Source organism: Ambystoma mexicanum, chromosome 1q (genome assembly GCF_040938575.1).
Source record: "Ambystoma mexicanum isolate Mex_15411 chromosome 1q, UKY_AmexF1_1, whole genome shotgun sequence".
Lineage (NCBI taxonomy): Eukaryota > Metazoa > Chordata > Amphibia > Caudata > Ambystomatidae > Ambystoma > Ambystoma mexicanum.
The window spans coordinates 226,706,058-226,728,114 of NC_090922.1; the positions used below are offsets into that span (position 1 = coordinate 226,706,058).

A 22,057-nucleotide genomic window follows, 5' to 3' on the forward strand; every position below is an offset into this window, starting at 1 on the left:
CTATGAATTACCCCCCAAGTGTTTTGACGGCTTGGGAAACAGAGATTTCAGCATTGTCAATAGTGAAAGCGTTGTATTTTTCATTACGTTTCCTAAGGGGTTTCCAGGGATCCAATTAGGAGAAGTTCAGTTTTGTCCCCATTTAGACAAAGCCAGTTTTCAGCCATCCATGTTTGGATGGTGGCGTAGATTGAGTTGTGGGTGTGTTGGCAGGGATACTGTGCATTGAGTTAAATGTATGAATCCTGGTTTAAGTTTGAGCCAAGTACAAACATAATTGGCCCTCATTACAAGTTATTCAGAATGTTGCCAGTGATTCCGTCATTCTGGTAGAACCGTTTCCGGCTACTGGAGTGACGGAATCACTGGCATATTGCAACTGCACGGGTGTGCGCACCCCGCAATTCTGAAAATGCTGTTACTGGCATAATTGATAAAAACATGTCGGTAACAGCGGTTCTGGCGTTCATAGTGACGGAAACACTTGTAGCATTGCACCCGATGCCGGAAACACTGGCAACGGTATTACCGGCGCTGAAAACAGCGTCATCCCGGGAAAACTCAATCCATTTAAAATCAGGCATTTCCTGGTGCCATCCATCGACGCAAACACTAGCAACATGTCTGGAGGGTCAAAGCCGAGGCTGCATGAAGTCCGGCTCTGCAAGCCCTGCTTCACTGATGCAGAATTTACCACCCTAATGGATAATATTGTAGCCAAGGCTGAGCCAGCGGTGCAAGCCGGCCATATGGGAGGAGGTGGGCCGCAAAGTCACTGCAGTGGGACATGACCCCCATACCTTCAAACACTTCCACAAAAGGTGGGATGACCTGCGCCTGCGAGTGCGCAACCTTTTGGAAGCACACCGTCGGGAATCCCTGGCCACTGTCGGCGGGATGGCCTCTCCCCTCAAGCTGATGCCGTGGGAAGACACCTGCAGTTCTAACATGATCTTGACGGGATCAAGGGTGTGAGATCTGTAGAGGCCAAAGCAGGGGCCAAAGGAGAGATGGCAGTGAGTACAACAAGGCACACCTGAATGCCCAGCATGATACAAATTGTGGCCCTACCCAACAGAACAGGTAAATGTGTCCCAGGAAAAGTGGACTAAATGTGACATAAACATCAAAAGTCATTGTGCACACATAGATGCAGGGATCGCGGTCAGAGTAAGCCATGCAAATGCATTGTACACGAAATGCATCCATGCAAATGAGCACTGACCATGTGCACAATGGCTTGACATGACAATTAGTACACCACCAATGCACAAATGACAACAAGCCACTGTGCCATAACAACCTCTGAAATTGACACCACACACATATGCATTCCCGCATCATTGCACAATTGGCCAGAGACATCATGTCCGGGCCAGGGAACATACAATGTGGTATTTGGGTAATGCATGTGCGTCGATGTGACATACAGGTATCGAACCACTTCCTCATCCCACTCTACAGGTACATATACTGACAGTGACACAGCTGGACCCTCGACAGCCAGTGCATGTTCTGACTGGACGCCCCAACAATACCCCCCCCACATCCTTGTAAATGCCTGCTCCCCCAACTCAGCCAGTGTCCCAGGTTGAACACCCACCACCACCACCAACTCGGCCAGGGGGCTAGGCTGAACAGCCACCACCACCAACGCAGCCAGTGTCTCAGGCTGAACGGCCACCATCACCAACTCAGCCAGTGGCCCAGGATGAACAGCAACCACCACCAACTCAGCCAATGGCCCAGGCAGAATAGCCACCACCACCAAATCAGCCAGTGGCCCAGGCAGAACAGCCACCACATGGCTCAGGAGGCTCATGGCTCGCACCAGCACTCTGGAAAAGGCAGGCTGTGATATGCCATGCAGCTGGCTCATGGAGTGCTGGAACGTGCCTGTGGTGAGGAACTGCAGGACTGACACCAGCTTCAACGGCGGTGGTATGGCTGTCCGGATGCCGTTCCTGCCCCCAATGTCGCCCTGGATTATGTTCAGTAGTTCATGTATTGCCTCCCTGTTTAGACAGTACAAGGTATGAAGAGGGTAAATAGGACTATCCCTTTCCCCGATTCCCGTCCAGACCATGGCCTGTGACGTCACGACCTAAGCACCCACCACGGGATGAGTTCAGACCTCTGACTGCTGCCCCGGACGTCAAGATCCACCGTGGCCACGCCCCACACCGCCAGGCCAGCTGCGCGCCATCCAAAGCACGTGGTGGGACCTCAGGTGGAGCTCAGCCTGACCATATGGATCAACTCGACTAAATGTCACCCACCAATATCACCATCATTAGAGATGAAATGACGACATAGCCACAACGGACAAGAAAACACGTGCTACCAAGCACCTGAATCAGACACACACCAACTCACATGAGGAACATACTCAGTGCTATGACGTAGAAGACCGCTCACACTCACTCACATGCATCGTTGTTATTTTTCACATAGGCTAACTACTGCACCGCAGAAAGGCAAGACACCAGAAGAGCTTGTGTATATACTTGCAGACGCTTTTTGCTACTAAAACCCTGAAGATGTTACCCTGTAGATGGACTAATGTATAAGGACCCAAGTCGCACATCGTGACCCCCGTGTTATGGACTGTATGCCGCCACCCATAGACTAGGCCAAGGTGGGCTGCAAACTAGTGTCCCCAGGCCCTGAGCAGCTCAGACAGAGCTGCAAGGTGCTGATAATGCATAACAAACCCTGACGGGAGCCCCACACCCAAGGCCACAAAGTTGCAATCTACACGCCATGCTCTTAGTGCCAAGGTTACACCTGCCACTGCTAAACACCCCTCGGAACAGAAATACAAATCAAATCCCTGGAATTGTGCTTCAGCCACGGTCTCTCAACACGTGACCAGGCCGACCTGATACGATGCCAAGCTCCAAGGACCAGAGAAGCTCTGGAGTCTCACGTCTGGGACCCGGACTGCAACAACAAAGTTGCAAATTGGACACCGGTGGCAATGGGAAAGTAGCACCCAACAGCCAGTAGTAAGACCTGTCCATTGTCCGCCACTGACACATAATCATACATTGTTGCCAACACCAGGTACATCTCGAGCTGGGAACGACGATGGTCCCAGGCTTGGGGACACACGGATGAACCAATCAGAATACGAGGAGCTAATCACTGACAACACTATAATTGAACCAATCACTAACTTTCTTCATGTAACACTTTCTAAGTAACCATTTTTAGGGACGACCCAAGTGAACCACCTGACCTCCTCTCCACCACTAATATTCTCTCCTATACTGATCCATACTGACCCTACAACCCGGGGGGCCAACGCGGGGTAGCGTTAGGTTTAGGGGCAAACTTTCCCAGGTGATGCACATAGTAGTGTCATCCGGTTAGAAAAAGGGCCTGCGAGCCCATCACCGCTGAGATGTTCCTTGGGTACCTACGCTCCGAGAACCTGTCCCTGTCTGTTTTGTGCAATAAACAGCAGTAACTCTTTGCTCTTGTGTGTGCCTCATACTCCTTTGGGATGCGGGAGGAGTTGGGGCCTCCCTATCCCCGGAGGTCCGCGGACGGCCCTGCCGGCCCCTGGGAAATTTCCCTGACAGGTATGTATCCTTGTGCGTGGTTGGGCCGCACGCCTCTGCCTTGCCATGTGCATCCTATGTGGCAAGGCACGTCATCCTCCTCCTCTCCCTCCTCTCCCTGGACTCCTGTCACCACTGGTGCTGCTCCAGCTCGTTCAGTGGCACTGCAGCATGCAGCGGCTCCATTTCCATTGCAACTACTGTGAGTGGCAGCTGCCACTACTGTGAGTGGCAGCATTGTTGTTTTGGGGGAGTGTTCAGGCAGTGGGTATTTTCTACTGTTCCGGGATATATTAGGTGGACCTGGGGCGAATTGGTGCACCTGTGGCCTCATTTGCCCCACCTGGGCCCATTTACCACCTGGTCTGCGGTGCCAGTGTTTACGTCATGGATTTTCCAGTACTACCGGCATTTTTCTAATGGTATTACAGGTATATTCATGCTCGTAATGTGCCTGTTTTCCTGTGATGCTGGTGTTACCGGCAGGTGTGTAGGGGGCTGCTGCTACTATCGTCTGTGTTACCGGCACCTGTATCACAGTGTGTGGCGGTGCAGGTGCTGCCGGCAACATTACTCTGTATTGGCTGGTCCGGTAATTGTGCCGGTACATGGTTCTACCGGCACTTTATTACTGGACCGCTTAAGTTGTAATGAGGGCCATTGTGTTCCTCTGGTATCAGCTCTACCTGTGCATTCATCAGTGGAACTAATACACTTGTTCAGCCTTTAAATTTGATCTTGTCTTCATGAAATTTGTTTCTGATAGGCATCTTGATTGACTGATGATCATCATATTTGCAGGGGTCTAACATAGAGAGAATAAACTTTATAGCATTAGCAATCCTTCTGACCAGAGATTATCTCACCTGCCTCAATCCTGAGTTCCACATGATGGCTTCTTCATTTAGAGTTAGATCCAACCCTAAAGGCGCTCTCGAATCAAATTTTCCAACCGTGACATATTCGAAGGAGCCGTCAGTAGTCGGCTGCCAGTTGAGCACTTTAAAGAGAGCGGGTGGGTTTCCATTGGCATCAAAAAATATCTCTTCACCCACGCTGTTCTCGAAATGGACCCTCTTTATATATTGGAGTAACTGTAGGGACGGGATACAAAGCGTTATCCTTGTTTTTTTTTTCTTGTCTGTACAATTGTGACAGCGAGCATTTGTATAGCACACATTACAAACTCGATTTCTTTTAAGAGGTGACTGTGTGAATATTACTCTGGACAATAATACTAAACTTTAGACTGCAGAGGTATGAGTCAACATTTCTCAGATTCAAACCAGCAACCTTTAGTTTGCGCATCGTTCTCAAAAGTAGGCGCATTAGACGTTGGTCTATCTTACTCGCTTTAATCATGGGGTATTTTAAAGGACATATCACAAGAACAAGATGCCAGCAGAACCGATTTAACCACTGCGTCACATGGAATACCATGATGCCACACAATATTCTGCGCAACAAATCTCGAAACATTTACTAATAGTTCACAGTTTACTGCATAACCATAGTTTGTGCGTACACTTACAAAAATACAATGAATAGCAAACATGTTCAATACGGGAGCCCCTCTGCGAGAACGAACACAGCCTAGTAACATGTTCTATGGAAAGGTGCCCGCACAAGAGTCCGCAGCCACATTTTTGCTCACTGTACCTTTCACAAGGAGGAATAGCCATTTGCATATTAGTCTTTGTCCGAGCCACTTAAGCAATCCAGGACCGAAATGCTAGGCAATCCTCCTTTGAACAAGAGTACCAACAGCAACCCCAGACACATGTTTCGGCCTAGTCGGGCCTCATCAGTGAGGTGGAGCTGTGCCTCTCTGAGAACAGTGAGCAAGGGGTCCACGTCTGGATAAACCTATGTAACTTAGGGTGACCAACCCTTAGTTCCTTAAACATCGAAAAAGAGGAACTGACACCCCTCTGCAAGAACGAACACGGCCATGACCTGTTCTATGGGAAGGTGTCCACGCGAGAGTTTGCAACCACATTTGCGCTCACTGTACCTTTCAAAGGAGGAATAGCCATTTGCATATCAGTCTTTGTCCCGCCCACTTGAGCAGTCCAGCACCTAAATGCTAGGCAATCCTCCTTTGAACAAGAGTACCAACAGCAACCTCAGACACATGTTTCGGCCTAGTCGGGCCAAATCAGTGAGGTGGAGCTGTGCGGAGATCTTCTGTGGAGATGTTCAATATTTATTAACGTAGTCATAAAACAACCCGATAATAGCAAATCGGTTTGCTAGATGGACATGAGCAAAATGAGGTGAGAGCATAGATCAAGGTCAACACCCTTGTCTTGGAAGCAAGACAATGCAGAAAAGCCCAGATCTAAATGCCCATCCTGTGCTTCACGGGTATTATAAAAGGTGAATAAATTAATTAAAACTAATATCTTTGCTTGCCGTCTCCAGACGCTTACAATACATCTGTAGAGAACATACTCAATCTTTCTAACATGTGCTCTATGACATAGCAAGTGCCAGCCATTGTGTCGGGAGCAAGGGGAAGAGATCCTCTCAGTCTTTCTTTTATAGTATTTTGCCTGGACCCCTCTTAGATAGCCAATATACTGTTGATAACTAACCTGCCTTTCTTTCCTATTCTAGGCTGGTTACACCTGATTTAAGAATTAATCTGCCATTTAAAACCGTCTGCAGTTAGTGCAGTTCTTACTGAATTGAAGTAGTGTGTGGTACCACATAAAGTGTATATCTTGACCATGCTTTGAATACGTCTTTCCATGTACAAAGTGTTATTATCTATATGCATACTGTTGGTATATTTTTGCAACATAGTGTAGGGGTGAATAGTCAATGTAGTCCCTCATGCCAGTATATTCATTTCTCTACTAGTTCAAAACATTCTGAAGTTTGCATCAGCGAGATTCTCCTTGTTATTACACTATGAACTATCAGCTTTCCATTTAAGGAATATAAATTGAAGGAATATTTTGTAATTCATTTGTTATAGTTTGATATCAGTATTCATGGCATTCTCTAATTCTTGTATGCATAATGTTAGGGTTCAGAGAGATTTCGTGAGATTTCCTGAGCTCAAACATCTTTTTTATTACATTACTGCTGTTTACATTAGTTAAATATGCAGTTATGTAATTACATAATGGCTGCATAGACAATGCCATTTAAACTAACTGTCTGCTTCATATTGCATTAGTGGACAAGGCAAGATGGAAAGACCCGGCCAGAACTGAAGGGATGCATGGGATTTGGATCATGCAAAAAAACAAATGAGTTTTGAGAGCAGGACAGAAGTGACGACAGTTCTGCTGCTGATGCTGCTGTAAACATAAAAGAGTTACTAAGGGTCGGCCTTGAACTGCACATCAAGGTGTTCCTTGATGAATCTTGGGATTGAAAGCAGCTATGTGTTTGACAACCGTAGGGATGTTTTTTGTATAACAGACTTTGAGGTAGTCATGAAGATAGAGTGAACCTTGGAGGTGTAGAGTCTTGCGCATTAGACAAAAAGTTCTAAAGGAGATGGGGGCCAAGGCAGGTGGTGGCCGTACTTGACTTTAGCATTTTTCTTTTAATGTATCCGATGGAATGTTTACTGAAAAAATTCCATCAAAAAGACTCATTGAAATATAGAGGGAGGGGTAAGAGGATAAGAGGGGCATCGGGGTTTGGCGTAGGGATACAAATATAGGGAAGGGGGCTTGAGGGGAGAACCCCCAAATATAAAACAATTATTTCAATGAGTTTTTTTTGATGGAATTATTTTGGTTAAAAGTCCATTGAAAAAACTCCTATCAGCAAAAATGGACATAGAACCGTTCATTTAGTAGGATAAGGTTTGGGGCCACAGGTGGTTCAGTTAAAAGACAGCTTGTTTCATAAGTGGTCCATAAAAAAGTATATCTTACCAAAGCTCAGAGAAACAGTCATTTGAATCTGTAGTGGTGGGGGGCAGTCACAGTTGCCCCGCGACTCGCCAGGTTGGAGAAAATCACAAGTCAGTGTGCATAATGTCCCTGAGAGGGTGTGAGTCAGTGAACAGATTCAATGTTACATGATACATGCTTGCAGAGTGGCTGCCTCAGAGTGTTTGGCAACCACTCAGTTTAGAGAGGGATGAGTGTACAGACAAGGGCAATCCCACATAAACTCTGGACAAGAGCAGCAAGAATCAGCCCAGAGAAATGTAACAGATGAAAATGACTGGAAAGGAGAATGTATTACCTTCATTGATTCTTGAATTAATGTGTTGATGGGAAAGGCTATAACGTCCCTTGGTAACGAAATCTGTTAGAGAATAGGGATATGGAGAGAGCCCAGTTGCACCAGAGAGGATTTGTGAGTGAGGAGCTCTTAGTTTAGATGAGAGAGAGTGCACGGGCCTGTAATCAATTTCAGGGAGCTCAGCAAATCCATCCTTTATGGACGTGGTAAGGCCAGGAGATTGGTTGGCTAGACAACCTAAAAGATGCCTGTCTGATGGGTCTGATTTGTGCCCATAAAAGGAGATAACTCCAGATTTTGTGGATGGGAGTGAAGTACCAGTTTGTCTCCTCTATGTTCAGTCCAGCATCAGCCCTTTGGCACTTTAGAAAATAATTACACCTGATAACAGCTTACTTGACAGCAAGGGTTTGAGAGGATGTTAGTGTATCCTGATCATCTCACAATCATGGGAAGGGATAAGACACCATCTGAAGATGATGATGTCCTTACTGCTGCCCCTGGGGTTCAGCATTAAATGGGGTAGTTCAGACATTGTGTAATGTGACCGGGGATGGTCTGTTTATAGAGTTTGTGATAGACCATTTCTCCTCCACATTACACCTCCCAAGGGCAAAGATGATGCCTATCAGGAGGGAGGTGAAAAGGGCACTGGTCCTTACAGTGGTATAACTGAGGTAACTAGGTTAGACCATAGGGCTCCTGTCTTCGTCATTTCAGGTGATCTTCCCATCATTTTCTTTAAAGTGCCCTAAAGAAGTTAAAGGTAAAGGTTCCTCAAGATGGAGTAGATTATTCAGGTTAGGTATAGCTACTCACTCAAACAAGAGCAGAGCTTGGGTGGTGGTTGCAAAATATGGTGCCTGGAATAGTACAGCAATTTTCTCTTCCATCCCAGATATTCAATTAGAATCCAATGCCAGACTAAAAGGTTTGAGGGTGTGGTTTACATTTGAATGGATGGTGGTGATTTTGTTGTGAGTCTTGTTGCCCCATAAAATGTTCAGAGATTCTGTGAAGCTCCTTTGCTGTCTGCAGCTTCACAAAGGAATATTCTCCGCGTATGTTATGTCTCTGGATAGATAACCAATTGGCCATACGTTATATCAACAAGCTTAGGGTCACAAAATGTAAATGTCTTTCAGATCTGACATGTAACTTCTGGGATGTTTGTCTTCAGTTAAAGCTCAAAATTGCTTAGAGGATTTCACAATGTAGTGCAGATTAGCTAGCGCGGAATCGTACCAAAATGTCACCCTTACAATTACGACGGCCGAAAAATGTGACTTTTATTTTAGGACCCCCACTTATACCACATATATATGTGGGGGGGGAATAGAATATAATATTAATATTGGGGGGTTGCGGGGGTCTCCCCCGCATATATATGTGGTGTAAAGGGGTTTAAAAAAAAAGTCGCACTTTCGGCCTTCGCAATAATCACATAGATCTGCTAGCGCTGGTGGGGGGAAGGATTCCAGTAATTGGAAACTAGTTATGTCACCTCGTCTAAACCTTTGGAACAGGTGCGGCTTCTTTCAAACAGACTTGTTTGTGCCCTATCTGAATACTTGGATTCCTGCATATTTTAGTTGGAAATGAGACCCTTATGCAAAAAGCTAAGGACAGAGTCTTCCAGACATGCAGGAGGGGAGGCAATATGTTTTCCTCGTTCTTCATGATTGCAAGGACTCTTCTTCACAGCAGAATACAGACGTATTGAGTGGTTCTGGTGGCCCCAGTGTGGCAAGCAAAGGCATGGCTTCTGGCGATTATGGAGAAGCTACCACATTTTCCAGTGCTTCTCCTGACCAGTCTGATCCTTCCCTTAAACTGTCAAGTGGAACCTCATCCGGTCATCTCAACAGTATTCCTTACCCCGATATCTTGGATAATAGTGGTAGTAAATGGTCCCTTGCTGGCTTTGTGACTCATTAGACCTGTCACAGGCCTCAAGCATAGTTAGAGCCTATTATTATTATTATTATTATTATTATTATTATTATTATTATTATTATTATTATTATTATTATTATTATTATTATTATTATATTCATTGAGTGCGGGCCTAGCACCAGGAAGCAACAGAGTACTTTAAAATCATAGAAGGAAGAACACAGTGAGGGAAGCATAGAAAAAAGGAGCACAGAGATAACAGGAAAGGGCGAGGGTGGGAAATTGGCAGCAAGAGATCGACAAGCAACTGGGGGAGGCAGTGTGGAGAAGATCACAGAGTCTCAGGTAGGGTGGAGAGTGCAGGGTGTGTGGACCTAGGTGTTAACAAGGAGACATCACTTGAAGTGGGAGGTCTTGAGCTCTTTTCCGAACTGTAGAAGTGATGGGGATAGTCTGATCTTGACAGAGAGGAGGTTACAGAGCCTTGGAGCGCATATTGAGAAGGTATGTCTTCTTCTTCTTACTTCGTGCACCATCATAATTCAAGTCTGCACATTTCCTTACTTCTGGTGGATTGCAGGCCTCCGGAGATGCTGAGTTTCTCAATGAGGTAGCTTGGGGACGTCAGAATGACAGCCTTGGAGATGATGCAACAGGATTTGAAGATGATACGGGCTTGCAGTGGGAGCCAGTGCAGTTTGATGAGTGTCAGGATGATGTGGTCCAGGGGAGTTGCTAGGTCTGGAAAAGACCCGGGGCTATGCTGATGTCAGAACTGTTGGGACTGGGGGCTAGCTAGTCTTTTGGCTGCAGCTCCTGAGATTCTATCCGAGGCTACAACCAAAAGATCAGGGGCTATAGCCCCCTTAACACCCCCCCCTAGCAACGCCCCTGATGTGGTGAATTTGCAGAGTCCTTCAATGGGTCTTGCTGCAGCATTCAGGACACATTTCAGGGGTGTCAACATAGTCGTCGGAAGGGCATTGCCACCATCCTGGTGGGAAACGACCAAGGCTTGGACTCTGGATCTGAAGTTGCTTTCTGGGATGAAAGTCTTCATTTTTCACAGGAGAGAAATTTGGTACAGGCCATTTATTTCTTCCTTGGTATGTTCTCATTGAATGTGAGTGTCTGTCAATGTTGAACTGAAGGGACTTGGCACATGTGGCCAGCTGGGATGTCAGTCCCTCAAGAGTCCTAGCAGAGAGCCAGGTCTGAATATCAGGGTGTTCAGTGTTCTTGGTCAGCAGTAGGAAGTCAGTATTTGGGGGGTTGAACATCAAGTAAGCACTGGACATCCAGGATTGGATCAATGTGAGGCAGGCCTTGAGCCTGTGGATGTCTTCAATGGAGGATATCTTGAGGTAAATTTGCATGTCATCTGGGTATTGGTAAGTGGGGATGTTGTGTGGAGCGAGGAGTCTTTCCGACAGGTTCCATATAAAGATTGAAGATAACGGGGACAAGGTGGATCCTTGTGGGATCCCACAGGTGACAGGTAGAGTTGGTGATCTGGAAATGGAAGTTGGTGATCTGGCCCTATGAGAGTATCTGGCAGACACAGGTACGATAGTGTTCACCAAAAGGTGAACATTCCTTTCATTCTGATGTAATACAGGAGGTGTATTTGCTAGCTATTAGTAATGAGTTTTGTTTCAAGATCTCCTCTTTGAACGATTTGGTGGAGGTGTTGGCTTGGAGGGTTTCATCCTTTGTTGTGTCGATTGCTTAGAGTAATTGCACTCTCCTTTCTCTTTGGTGTAAGTTTTCCCCATTATGGGATGTCAATGAAGTATTGTCTCTGTTTCGTAAAGGGGCAGAAGGGCCTCATTACGAGTATGGAGGTTTGGAAAAAAAGTTGTGGTAACGGAATTACCGCCATGTTTCCCACTCTGGCATACTCCAAGTTTGGTCCTGGAGTGGGGGATTTACCCCCAGCATCATGCTAGACGTAAACCCTCCCATTTTCAGCTGAAGAGTCGGCAACATTAGTGGAATTACTGCAGCAGTAATTCTGCCCGTATCCCCAATGGACTCCAAATGAATGGAGTCTCACACCGCCACCGCCACCACTTGTAATCGGGCAGTAAATCCGCTGAACCAAGGGGCGTTAACGGTACTTCCATTGGGCGGTATCCCGGCACATTTAATGCCAGAATATCGTCCGACTCGCAATGAGGCGGCCCTTCAACACTCTGCCAAACTGGTTATGATTATGTATTTAGTCTTCTTTCGTAGTCTGTGGAGTTTCCAAGCCTTGGATTTATCTCTCTGGTTATTTAAGCAAGGTAGGGTGCCCTTTCAGATTTCTGGGTGAACTAAACAGATTTTTCTACTACTGAGTGTACTGCCTTTTCTGAAGTGCCTTCTGTTAGGCACACTCTTCTTTTTGCGACTTTAGCCCATTTACTTCAACAAGGCCCCACCATATCTGCTGCTGATTTGCAGTCTACCTGACTTTTTGGGGTGAGTAGGTCTTTTTAACTTCACCCACCCACTCAACTCACATCTTTTCGGTTGCACTGGTCAGCCCTTAGTGTTACCAGTGGAAGGAGAGAATCTTCAATTTGACCCCCACTTGTCTTTTAGTATGGCTGCACAGGCCACCTTTCCCTTGTTGTAAGTCATAATTTGTTACCATTACTGTGTATCCTGAAAAGTATCTTTTTTTGGGTGCCCTAAAAGGCACCAGTATTCAAACGGCGATAGTGGCTTTTGGGTGACCATAAACTCAAAATGACTGCTTATCTTAGTTGAAGCCTGCTATTGTATGCATATCCCCTGTTGCCCATCTTCCTTCGCTTCCAGGTCAGCAACAGCAAGGACCCTACATGATCATGCACTTCCATAGGGTTCCTGCAAAGATAGCCCAAAATCCGTCAACTGGTTGGACCTGGGAAAAGTGACTGTCTGACCCCAATCCACATTCCAGCCAGAGTGATGTCATGATGCTGGCCAGATGCGGGGTTGCTGGCTGTCTACCATTAAACAGCTGCTACCTGTTTGAAATTGTGTGTCCTTTTCATTGAACAGCTGGGGATTCTTCCAGAATGAAGGGACAGGATCTTAATGATAATGATGTGTTATTTATATAGCGCCTTAATCCAAAGCGCTTTACAGAGCACTTATCTACATACAATATCACCCAACTGAAATTGGTACTCATTTATCGACCTCGGAAGGATGAAAGGCTGAGTTGGCCTTGCCGGGATTCGAACCTGCAACCAGCAGATCACGCTCAGATCGCAGCAGCGAGCGCTCAATCCACTGAGCTATCTTACCATTTTCCTTTATTTGAAAAATATGGATGGAAACGGAAATGCATGCCTCTTGGTTGGGTATTTGAGTTGTCAAACATGCATTGCAGCCTGTGCGAAGTAGCATAACAGAAAGTTTAAAAAGGAATTTCATTATTTTTAAGATGCTTAAATGGCTGCAGATATGCCGTAGCCAGGATTGTCTTAACATGTCAGGCCTGAAGCTAATGTATTTGGATCCAGCGCTCTGACATTAACATTTGAAATTACCACACAGTGCTGCTGTGTGGGCCTTTACAGTTTTCGGGTGGACCTTGCCCGCTCAGGACCTAGCCTGTCTACACCTCTGGATATGCAGCCCTTGACTTGTTGTGCACGTACACAGCTCTATGAGCTTTCCATTACAGGCATGCAAGTGTTAATGTATTTTTTATGTAAATAAATGCGTGTCAATACAGAAAAAATTACCAAAAAAATAAACATGGATAAATACAGACAGAAATGGTGCAATGGTAACTACCATAAAACCGGGAGCCTTACACCTAAGCTATTCTGGATGTTATCCACTGGATCCAAGTATCAATCACTGAAGGATGACCGGCGAGACGCCGGAGGTCGGCTGGTGCAACCAATATTGTCCTTGCAAACCACAATGTAGAAAGACTGTGGCTTCTAATAGCGAGAGGAAGCCTGGCTGGGGTGCCTCACTCCCTTCGACTGGTGAGCACAACCAGTCTTGAGTCCTGGAATGCTTTCTCCACCTCCCAGAGCCACTGACCCTGCAACTCATTACATCTCTCTGGAAATGCGTCTGCGCCTGTGCACAGCCAACATCCAGCCTTGGGGCTGGAAACTCTGCAATCATATGTCCTCCTGCAGTACCGGGAGCTCATCACACTGCTGTGGCTGCTGCTCTTCAGAACAAAGTGGGGCTTCCCAGGAACCAAAGTCCAACTGACCTGCTTGCTACTGAGTGCCTGCTGACCCTCTGCAGAGGTTGATTCAACTACTGCTCCCAAATACTGCCCCTGTATGGTCCTCCAGTATGGCGAGAATCGAAGTTGAACGGCCTTGAGTCCGTTTGTCTGCTGGTGCCTGGCCTGACTGACTGCCAGAAGAATCCTCACACCCAATGAACCATGAACCACCTGCTACGGATCCAACAGTGAGCTCTGGTAGCCCCGGCAATACTACGTTGCCTTCCTTTCGCAGTCCAGAGACAAGGTTGCTCATATGTGCTCAAGTCTCCCTGAAATACATTGATGTGAAGTTCCTCTGCAGCTGTCCTTGCCTTACCATAGGTGCTGGGGCCTGGTAAAAACATCTTGTCTGGGGTCTTCTCCTACACCTATAAGCATGGTAGTCTGCATCTTCCTTTACAGGAACCCTCACTTTGAATAACTTTTCTATGATACAAATTGTACAAACTCTAAATACTGTGCTTTTGAAGCCCTTTTCCATCTAAAAGTATTTTCCTGTGGTTGAGCCAGTTGAGCAGTACGCACTTTTTGAGCCACAACAAGTATCCCACACGAGAGGGTTACTCACCCGTAATACTGGGAGCATTCTTCTTGGTTGGGGCTAGCAGTTTAGATTTAAGTTTAGTAGCAACTGTGGTTGTGCCTTCAAACATTACAGGGCTTGTGATTGGTCGCTAACATGTTTGATCTCATTTTAGAATACTGTAACATCGATGCCTTAACATTTTCTAATATGAAGATGGTGTGTAACCCATGTGGGATTATCAAAGTGTGATTTGTGTATACATAGATGTTGATTTGCTGAGCTTGTAGTGTCTTGACCGTAATGCGAGTGGTTTCTAAATAGATGGTATATAGCTACATATATCTGTTTGCTCATTCTAGTGCTCGTTAGTCTCTGTTGTGGTTAACTGTTAACTACTTTGCCCCTAACCTCTTATCGCCTAAGTCTAAACCTTACTGCTTAGACCTGCTACCTTGTGAGAGTTTGGTTAGACATTTGCAACCGCCTGTATGAAAATAATGGAAGGGTCCCCCTGCGCGAGTGCACCAGAAGAGGACGTTGTGAGTGGTGCCCCGTTGTTGACAAGCTAGATCCCAACCCGCACACGGGAGGATCGAGCAGGCGCTGCAATCTTTCACATTCAATTCCCCGTTTTTGAATGTCAGGGCTCACCATGAAGAGGTGATGAGTGGTGGCACCTGGAGAGGCAGCACCCATATCAAGGACAAGGGCATGAGTTGCTATCTGCTGGTTTCCGTACTAGCAGTTGGTCTTGCTTCTCACTGCTATCCTTCTACCGCTTTCTGCACCTTTTCTTGAGCCCTCCGCCTTGCCTCTTCCCACACGACCGGACAGCTGCTGAAAGACACTGGGCCTCATTACAACCATGGCGGTAGCCATGCCTGTCAAACAGGCACGGCTGCCGCCAGAGTTGCATTTTTTCCTCCCTCTGGCAATGGGGACCTACAGGGCCATTTCGACCTTGGCGGAACATGTATGTCCCCATTGTCAGGGGCCAGAATCCATTAATCCCCATTCCTATTTGAGCCCCATAGGGTTCAATGGGAATGGGGAGGTTGGATGCCCTGGCACCGTTTATAACGGTGCCGGTGCATCCGACATGCTGTGCTCGCGGCTGCCTTTCTGCCCGCTAGGTCCGACTTGGTGGGCAGAAAGGCACCCACAAGCACAACTCGTAGTTTGCGGGTCCGTGAACTACGGTACTGGCAAGCTTACCGGTACCGTAGTTCCCGGACCGGCAAACTTATAATGAGGCCCACAGGCTACTCCTTTCTTTCTTGTTGCTCCTGCCTCCTAGCCACTATTTTCCTATGAACCGCTCCTGACATAAACAGCCTAGCTCTACTAACCCACAGACCACCCCTGGCATTATGGTCCTGCTTTCTCTGCCTCTTCTGTCTCCTCAGATGCAAATTTTCACCCACATGTTGTCTGCTGCTCTTCATGATGTTAGCCGCTCCTCACCAGATCTATATGATCACCTCCAAAAAAAAATTCAAAGGATAATTTTTTTTTAATGCATTTCACTGAATATATATGAGGGGGGAGACCTCCCGCATCCCGCATCTTCCCCATTACCCCCCACATTTATTATTAGACGTACCCACCACCCCACATATGTATAGCGAAATGCAGCCTTCTCCATTCGGCTTTTTTAGTCCTCCGTTTTTTTACCTCCATTATTTTGGCACGATGCCCTCCTCACCTACATGGCCACCTTACAGTGAATGTGAATCTATGTCCTTACTTAATGAATATAAGGTTGTTGCCTGACATAGAAACCAATCTCTCTGCTCTTTCTCCCTGTTCCTTTCTGGCTCTGCTTGCCCAGTTCTCTCCTGGGGCCTCTCCTTATCCTCTGCTGTCTTGAAGAAAGTCCTCTCCTTTGTGTTTCTGTCAGCCTGACATTCCTTCTACTGGCCTTAGGAGCCTTACCGACCTCACTGCCAGACTGACACACTCCTCAGGCTGTGGGGGAGAGGGCATCTGTAGAGGACCCCGATAAAACTATCTACTCCTTGTCTTCACAGCCACACTAACATGCTGATAATCCTTCTGCTTCCAGATGGCTGAAGTGAGGGGTTACCAGCCCATTCCATCTACTCCTGCACCCCGGACAATACTGTCGGGATCCAGGTACACTGGTGGGCCTAACTGCACTATGCCTGTAAGTGGTGCAGATGTGCGGGGGTAGTCTGGATTATGCTATCTCAGCCCTCTTTGCATGTCCTTGTGAGTTTGTTCATCACAGTGATAGTTTATTTTGATTATGTTTGTTTTGCGAAGTTCCTCTAAGTCTTACTCGACTATTAAGGATCCTTTAAGAAACCCTTTATGATTAGTTTAATCTAATCCGTTTTCAATACATTTCCATCTGTCATTCAAATAAGCAAAAATATAAGCAAAATGAAACCCTTTGTATAACACTTTAACTTCCTCATTCCTCAGAAAAAAGGAAAACCTTTTTTAGAAACCCTTGTGAAAACTTGAAAAGGTGCCTGGGAGCCTAACTACTGAGAACAAACATAGGTCAAATACCCTGTTGTATGGAAGTCCTTCCACTCTGGAAGGTCTACAACCATGGTTTAGCTCAGTGCACTCTTCACAGAGGATAGTCAGTCTTTGTCCCACCCACCCACAAGAGCAGTGCAGCATCAAAATGTCAGGCAATTCTCCTCTGAACAAGAGTACCATCAGCAAACCCAGACACGCCATTCAGCCTTGTTGGCCCTCCTCAGTGAGGTGATGCCGAGACTCTCGAAGGTAAAGTGAACAAGGGATTCACATCTGGATTACCCTTGGTTACTTTGGGTGAAACCCCAAGTTTTCCAAAATTGAAAAGCATTGTGGGAGCTCTTCTACTGGGAACAAACGTGGGTCAAGGCATTTGTGAGCGAATTGCAGCTATAAAAGTGACACTGGTGTTATGAAAAAAATGGCTTAAACAAGTGTGTTTTCAGCCACTTGATTTATATCTGTTCCCTGCACTGGAATCCAATTAAAGCAAGGATTGACAAAGCCAACAGTTTTGGAATGTGTATAGGTATTTGTCAGGCACTGCTATCATATGCCCAAATAGTCACACCATTTTCCAGCTGTTGTTATTGTATGGCCAGGTGGTACTGTTATGGCGATGACTAGCAAATGTGTAACCCATATATACACAAAAGCCAAAACGGTTGGCTTTGTCAATGCTTCTTTTGGGATTGGGATGTGACAAATACAGAACACGTTCATTTTGGTTACTCTACATTTGTCCTTGTTTAGTTTTTAATCTATGCACAGTTAATGTGTCATTATAGACAATCTAACATCAACCTCGTTCTACTAATGTAAACTGAGTAGATATCACGTTATCAAAATACTGAAGTCCTAAATACAATTTCTTCAATACCTAACATTCAACATATATGTAGATGAGCCATTTCATGTTTGCATCACATTTACACAAAGATATGTACAGTGGAAGGTAACTATCGTCTAGGGGATGTACTGCTTCCAATTGAGCTCACAATTGGTTTGCAGAAGGGTAAACAACATGAACAAATCCTTGCTGTTGGAAGGATGGCGACCAACCTGGGCCCTTTTCCACTTGTAATTTCACATCATTAGCGAAATTGGAAGCAGGAGTGTTAGTCACTAATTGAACAATGTAAGTTATCAGGGCGGAGTTAATATTTTCACTATAATGGAGAAACTTGGTGGAAGAGTCCTGGCATTTAGCAGAACAGTAATACTTAAGGTCTGAATCAGTCTCATCCTTACCTTCCATGGTTTGAGCCTACAGCTGATCGCATTAGGCCCTTGTGCAACTCTGCATGGCTGCATAGCATGCAAAGCATGTGCAATCGCATAGACTGCATTATATATGTTGAAAGCTGCCCAAAGCTGATCTGCACTGTAGTAGTTGGCATTGTGTTCTCTCAAATCCTCCTTCCCTGTGCAATATTTTGCTTTAGAGTCTAGTACAGTGTTGTTTCTGCCATGCTCATCCCACTCACAACCAAACATTTCCTCCCAGAAGTCCCTTATGAAAATATCTCCTGGAGCATTGAATGGATGAACCCTGTATAAGAAATCTTCAAGCCCTGGAATCTTCCCTGACTTAGGGGAAAATCCAATGGTACCTTGCAGGGTTTTCTGATGATATAACTTATTGAGAATAGTGTTGATTGTCCATCCATCACTGGCTAGCCAGACTTTCCCTTGAAGTCCGTCTCTGGCGAAGACATCCATGACAGGTGTGAGGAAATACACTGTAGCAAAGACTACAATGACGTTTGCAGTGGACGTCCTTAAGGTCGTCACCAGATGGTGAAGATTGTCTTTTGAGATTACCATCGGGAGTAATTTAAAGAAAGCCACACAGTGTCCTGCCTCTTGCAACTGGTTGACAAGTACCTGGCTTCCCTGCAGACCATAGTCACTCTCTTCAGCCAAGATGCCAACCCATGTCCATCCAAAATGGATCACCAACCTGGCCAACCCATACGCCTGGTGGTCATCACTCGGTGTGGTCCTCAGGAAAGAGGGGAACTGAGTCTTGTCACTCAGAGTAGCAACTGAGGCAGCATAGCTGATCTGAAAAAAGGAAAAACAACAGTCACTTTAGATTGTGTTTGTAGGGGCTGGTGATGAGATCATTCTTGTTACAAGAGTTCCTGTGATAATTTGTTCCTTCTGTTCAGAACTATAACTGGAGGTTTGAAATAAACATGAAACATATGAATGAAATGTGACATAATTAGCAGCTAGAATTAGCAATTTCACTTTTGCCAATTTCCTAAAATTGGACATTCCATCTTCGTCAATTTCACAAATTGGTCACATTTTCCGAAATTACAAAAAATTATTACGGATTATATTTGCAGCAGATGAAGACCGCACCAGTGTTTGCCCTTTTCAAAACCTGCAAGACTGTTGCAAAAGGTCAAAGGGACAGTTGCTGGACTTGCTCTCAAAAACTAAGGTTTCAGCATGGCTTGCTGAGAAAATCTGCAACAGAATGTTATTTGACGATTTTTTTCCAGCAAAATAGAATAGTATTTTTTTGAGATTTCTATTTACTTTGCTGAAACACACTACATATACAATACAGCATTTATTTTGCTGATAAAACACTCTTGCAAGTTAGTTTTTGCAGGACTTCTTTGAAGAAAACAAAGTGAAAAAATGTGCTAGTTTTTAAATGACTTTGCGTATAGAAAATCCCACAAATTAGTTTTGTGTGGGATTTTTGTTCCTTGCTAAATTGCCAGAGGCGTAATTGGGGAAAAAACATTTTGCAGTTTTGTGATGTGAGAAATATGGATTTCGTCATATTATGATTTTGGAATTTACGTTTCACACACCCAGTCGGAACACTACAGCTACAAATCTTTTGTACCTCAGCATTTGATCCTCTGACAACTGTAGATGAGTGATATCTTTTAGGGAGACCATGGTGTTGGAGATCATCTTTCTCTATTTCCCATACACACACACGCCCAGCAAACAGAAGAGGAAAAACACACATAGCATGCTATTACTCACACATCACCCAATTCTGAATGCACAAAACATGCAGAAAACACACAAACGTTCGATTATAGTGAAGAAAGGAGTTTACTCCACATTCAGAAACTACAACGACAGTGTAAAATCTTGACAAGGCAACAGCAGACTCGGACACAAGCGCAGCTCTAATACTTCTGGATCTCTCCCACGCATCTCACACAGTCAACCATGACACCCTCATCAGGAAATTGGATGAAATAGGAATCACCGACTTAGCCTTACTCTGGTTTAAATCTTTCCTAACAAATAGTACAGAAACTGTCTGAATCAGACCTTTCAAATCTGCTCCAATGGAATCCACCTGTGGAGTACCAGAAGGATCCTCCCTATCTCCACTGCTTTTCAACATGTACACTTATCAAGCTCATTGAAAGACACAGCCTTACATGCTACAACTACGCTGAGGACACACAATACAAGACACACATGAAGAAAATACAACGCTGGAAAGCTGCCTACAAGAACTCTATGGCTGGATGAACACAAATAGCCTCAAACCTAACCCAGGCAAAACAGAAAGAGTAGACTACGCCAACAGCCTATAACTAAGAATACCGGAACACTTATTAAAGAAACTTCAATGCATACAAAATGCATTGGCCAGACTCCTGCTCAAACTACCACAAAGAGAACACATTACCCAAGTGCTGAAAATGCTACACTGGCTACCAATAAAACAGAAAATAAGGTTCAAAATGAAGTGCATAACACACAGAGCAATCCACGGGCAACGAGTGGAGTTTCCAAATGAGAAAATAACCAACTACCATCCGGCAAGACCACTCAGATCAAGCAACGACATTTGCCTGGAACCATAGCCATACAATAAAAGAGAATTCGGATGACCATCTTTCACTCACCTCGCAGCAAAAACCTGGAATCGCCTACCAAAAAACATACGCAATACAAGGGATCACCTGTAATTCAGAAAAATATTCTAAACTTGGCTCTTCGCTCCAGAACCAGAAGGAAACGACCAGGAAACATAGACCAAGTTGGAAACAGAAGCCCAATAGGGACCCATAATTATCCCGAACTTAATGTTCGCATACCAGAGGGCGGGGGGAGGACGCCCGACCACCTATGTCCACTTACCGCTAGCTTACAGAGGAAACCATGGGAGGTAAGGACCCACCACTTGATGGCCAGGAGACCATAACTCTTATACCTAACTATCTCTAAACCTAGGTCAGGGGGAGCACGCCCCCACCAACCATGTCCACATATCGCTAGAACTCTACAGAGGAAAATGTACTCTGCAACGTGCCTGCCAACTAGGCCGCCAAAACATACAGGATGGTCATATATGTTGAGCGCAGAACCCAAAGCAAAGAACCTGCTAGACCAACTCGAATACCTCAAATTTCCACATACACTTCTACAGAAACTCATACAACCACTTCTGTGCACAGCAATCCACATGTACTTCACCACACTGCAACAACATACAAACAACACATAACCCGGCACAACAGCACATGGGAATCGGACCAACCGAACTGAAGCTGCCAACAGGACATCACAACTCTCACTTTCCTATTCCCACTATACCCTACTAACCCCCCCCCCTGTTTTTTAACATCATCCTATTCAGATCCGCCAGAGCGCCTGGGGAGCACTCCGGTGATGATAGTGCATGGTACAAGTATCCTTTAACATTAACCTTAAGATATGGAAGAACAATAGAGGTCGAAACTAAAGTTGACACCCTATGCAGAAAAAATAGACCATAATGACCAGGATAAATGAGAGCATAAAGAAAATACATAGAAATAATGGGCCAGATGCACCAAACCTTTTTTGGTGCAAGGGATCTCATCACTTGCACCAAAAAGAAGTGCAAAGCGAACCGCAAAGGGCTTCTGAATGAGCACATCTTAGATGCGTACATTCAAACACCCTTTTTTACACATTTGCTCATATAGGGTGCGTGTCTATTTAATTAAAGGTTCATCCAGTTTGTGAATGGGATGCTCTTAGGGTCAACGCCCTGCAAATGTCGAATAAGCCACGGGAAGGTGCGAAGTATGACAGGGTCATTTCTGGCCGTGACATGATTTT

The 22,057-nt window shown here is 45.4% G+C and overlaps 1 protein-coding gene across 1 annotated transcript in view; it reads right to left on the minus strand.

Annotated features, from left to right (window-relative positions):
• The window catches only part of LOC138554570 (extracellular calcium-sensing receptor-like), a 41,281-nt gene that overhangs the window by 17,876 nt on the left and 1,348 nt on the right, over positions 1-22,057 (minus strand). Inside the window, exons 2-3 of the mRNA XM_069642595.1 lie at positions 18,206-19,021; positions 4,433-4,660 (exon numbers count right to left, since the gene is read on the minus strand). Of these exons, the coding sequence (XP_069498696.1) occupies positions 4,433-4,660; positions 18,206-19,021 (1,044 nt within the window). The remainder of the gene's footprint in view (positions 1-4,432; positions 4,661-18,205; positions 19,022-22,057) is intronic.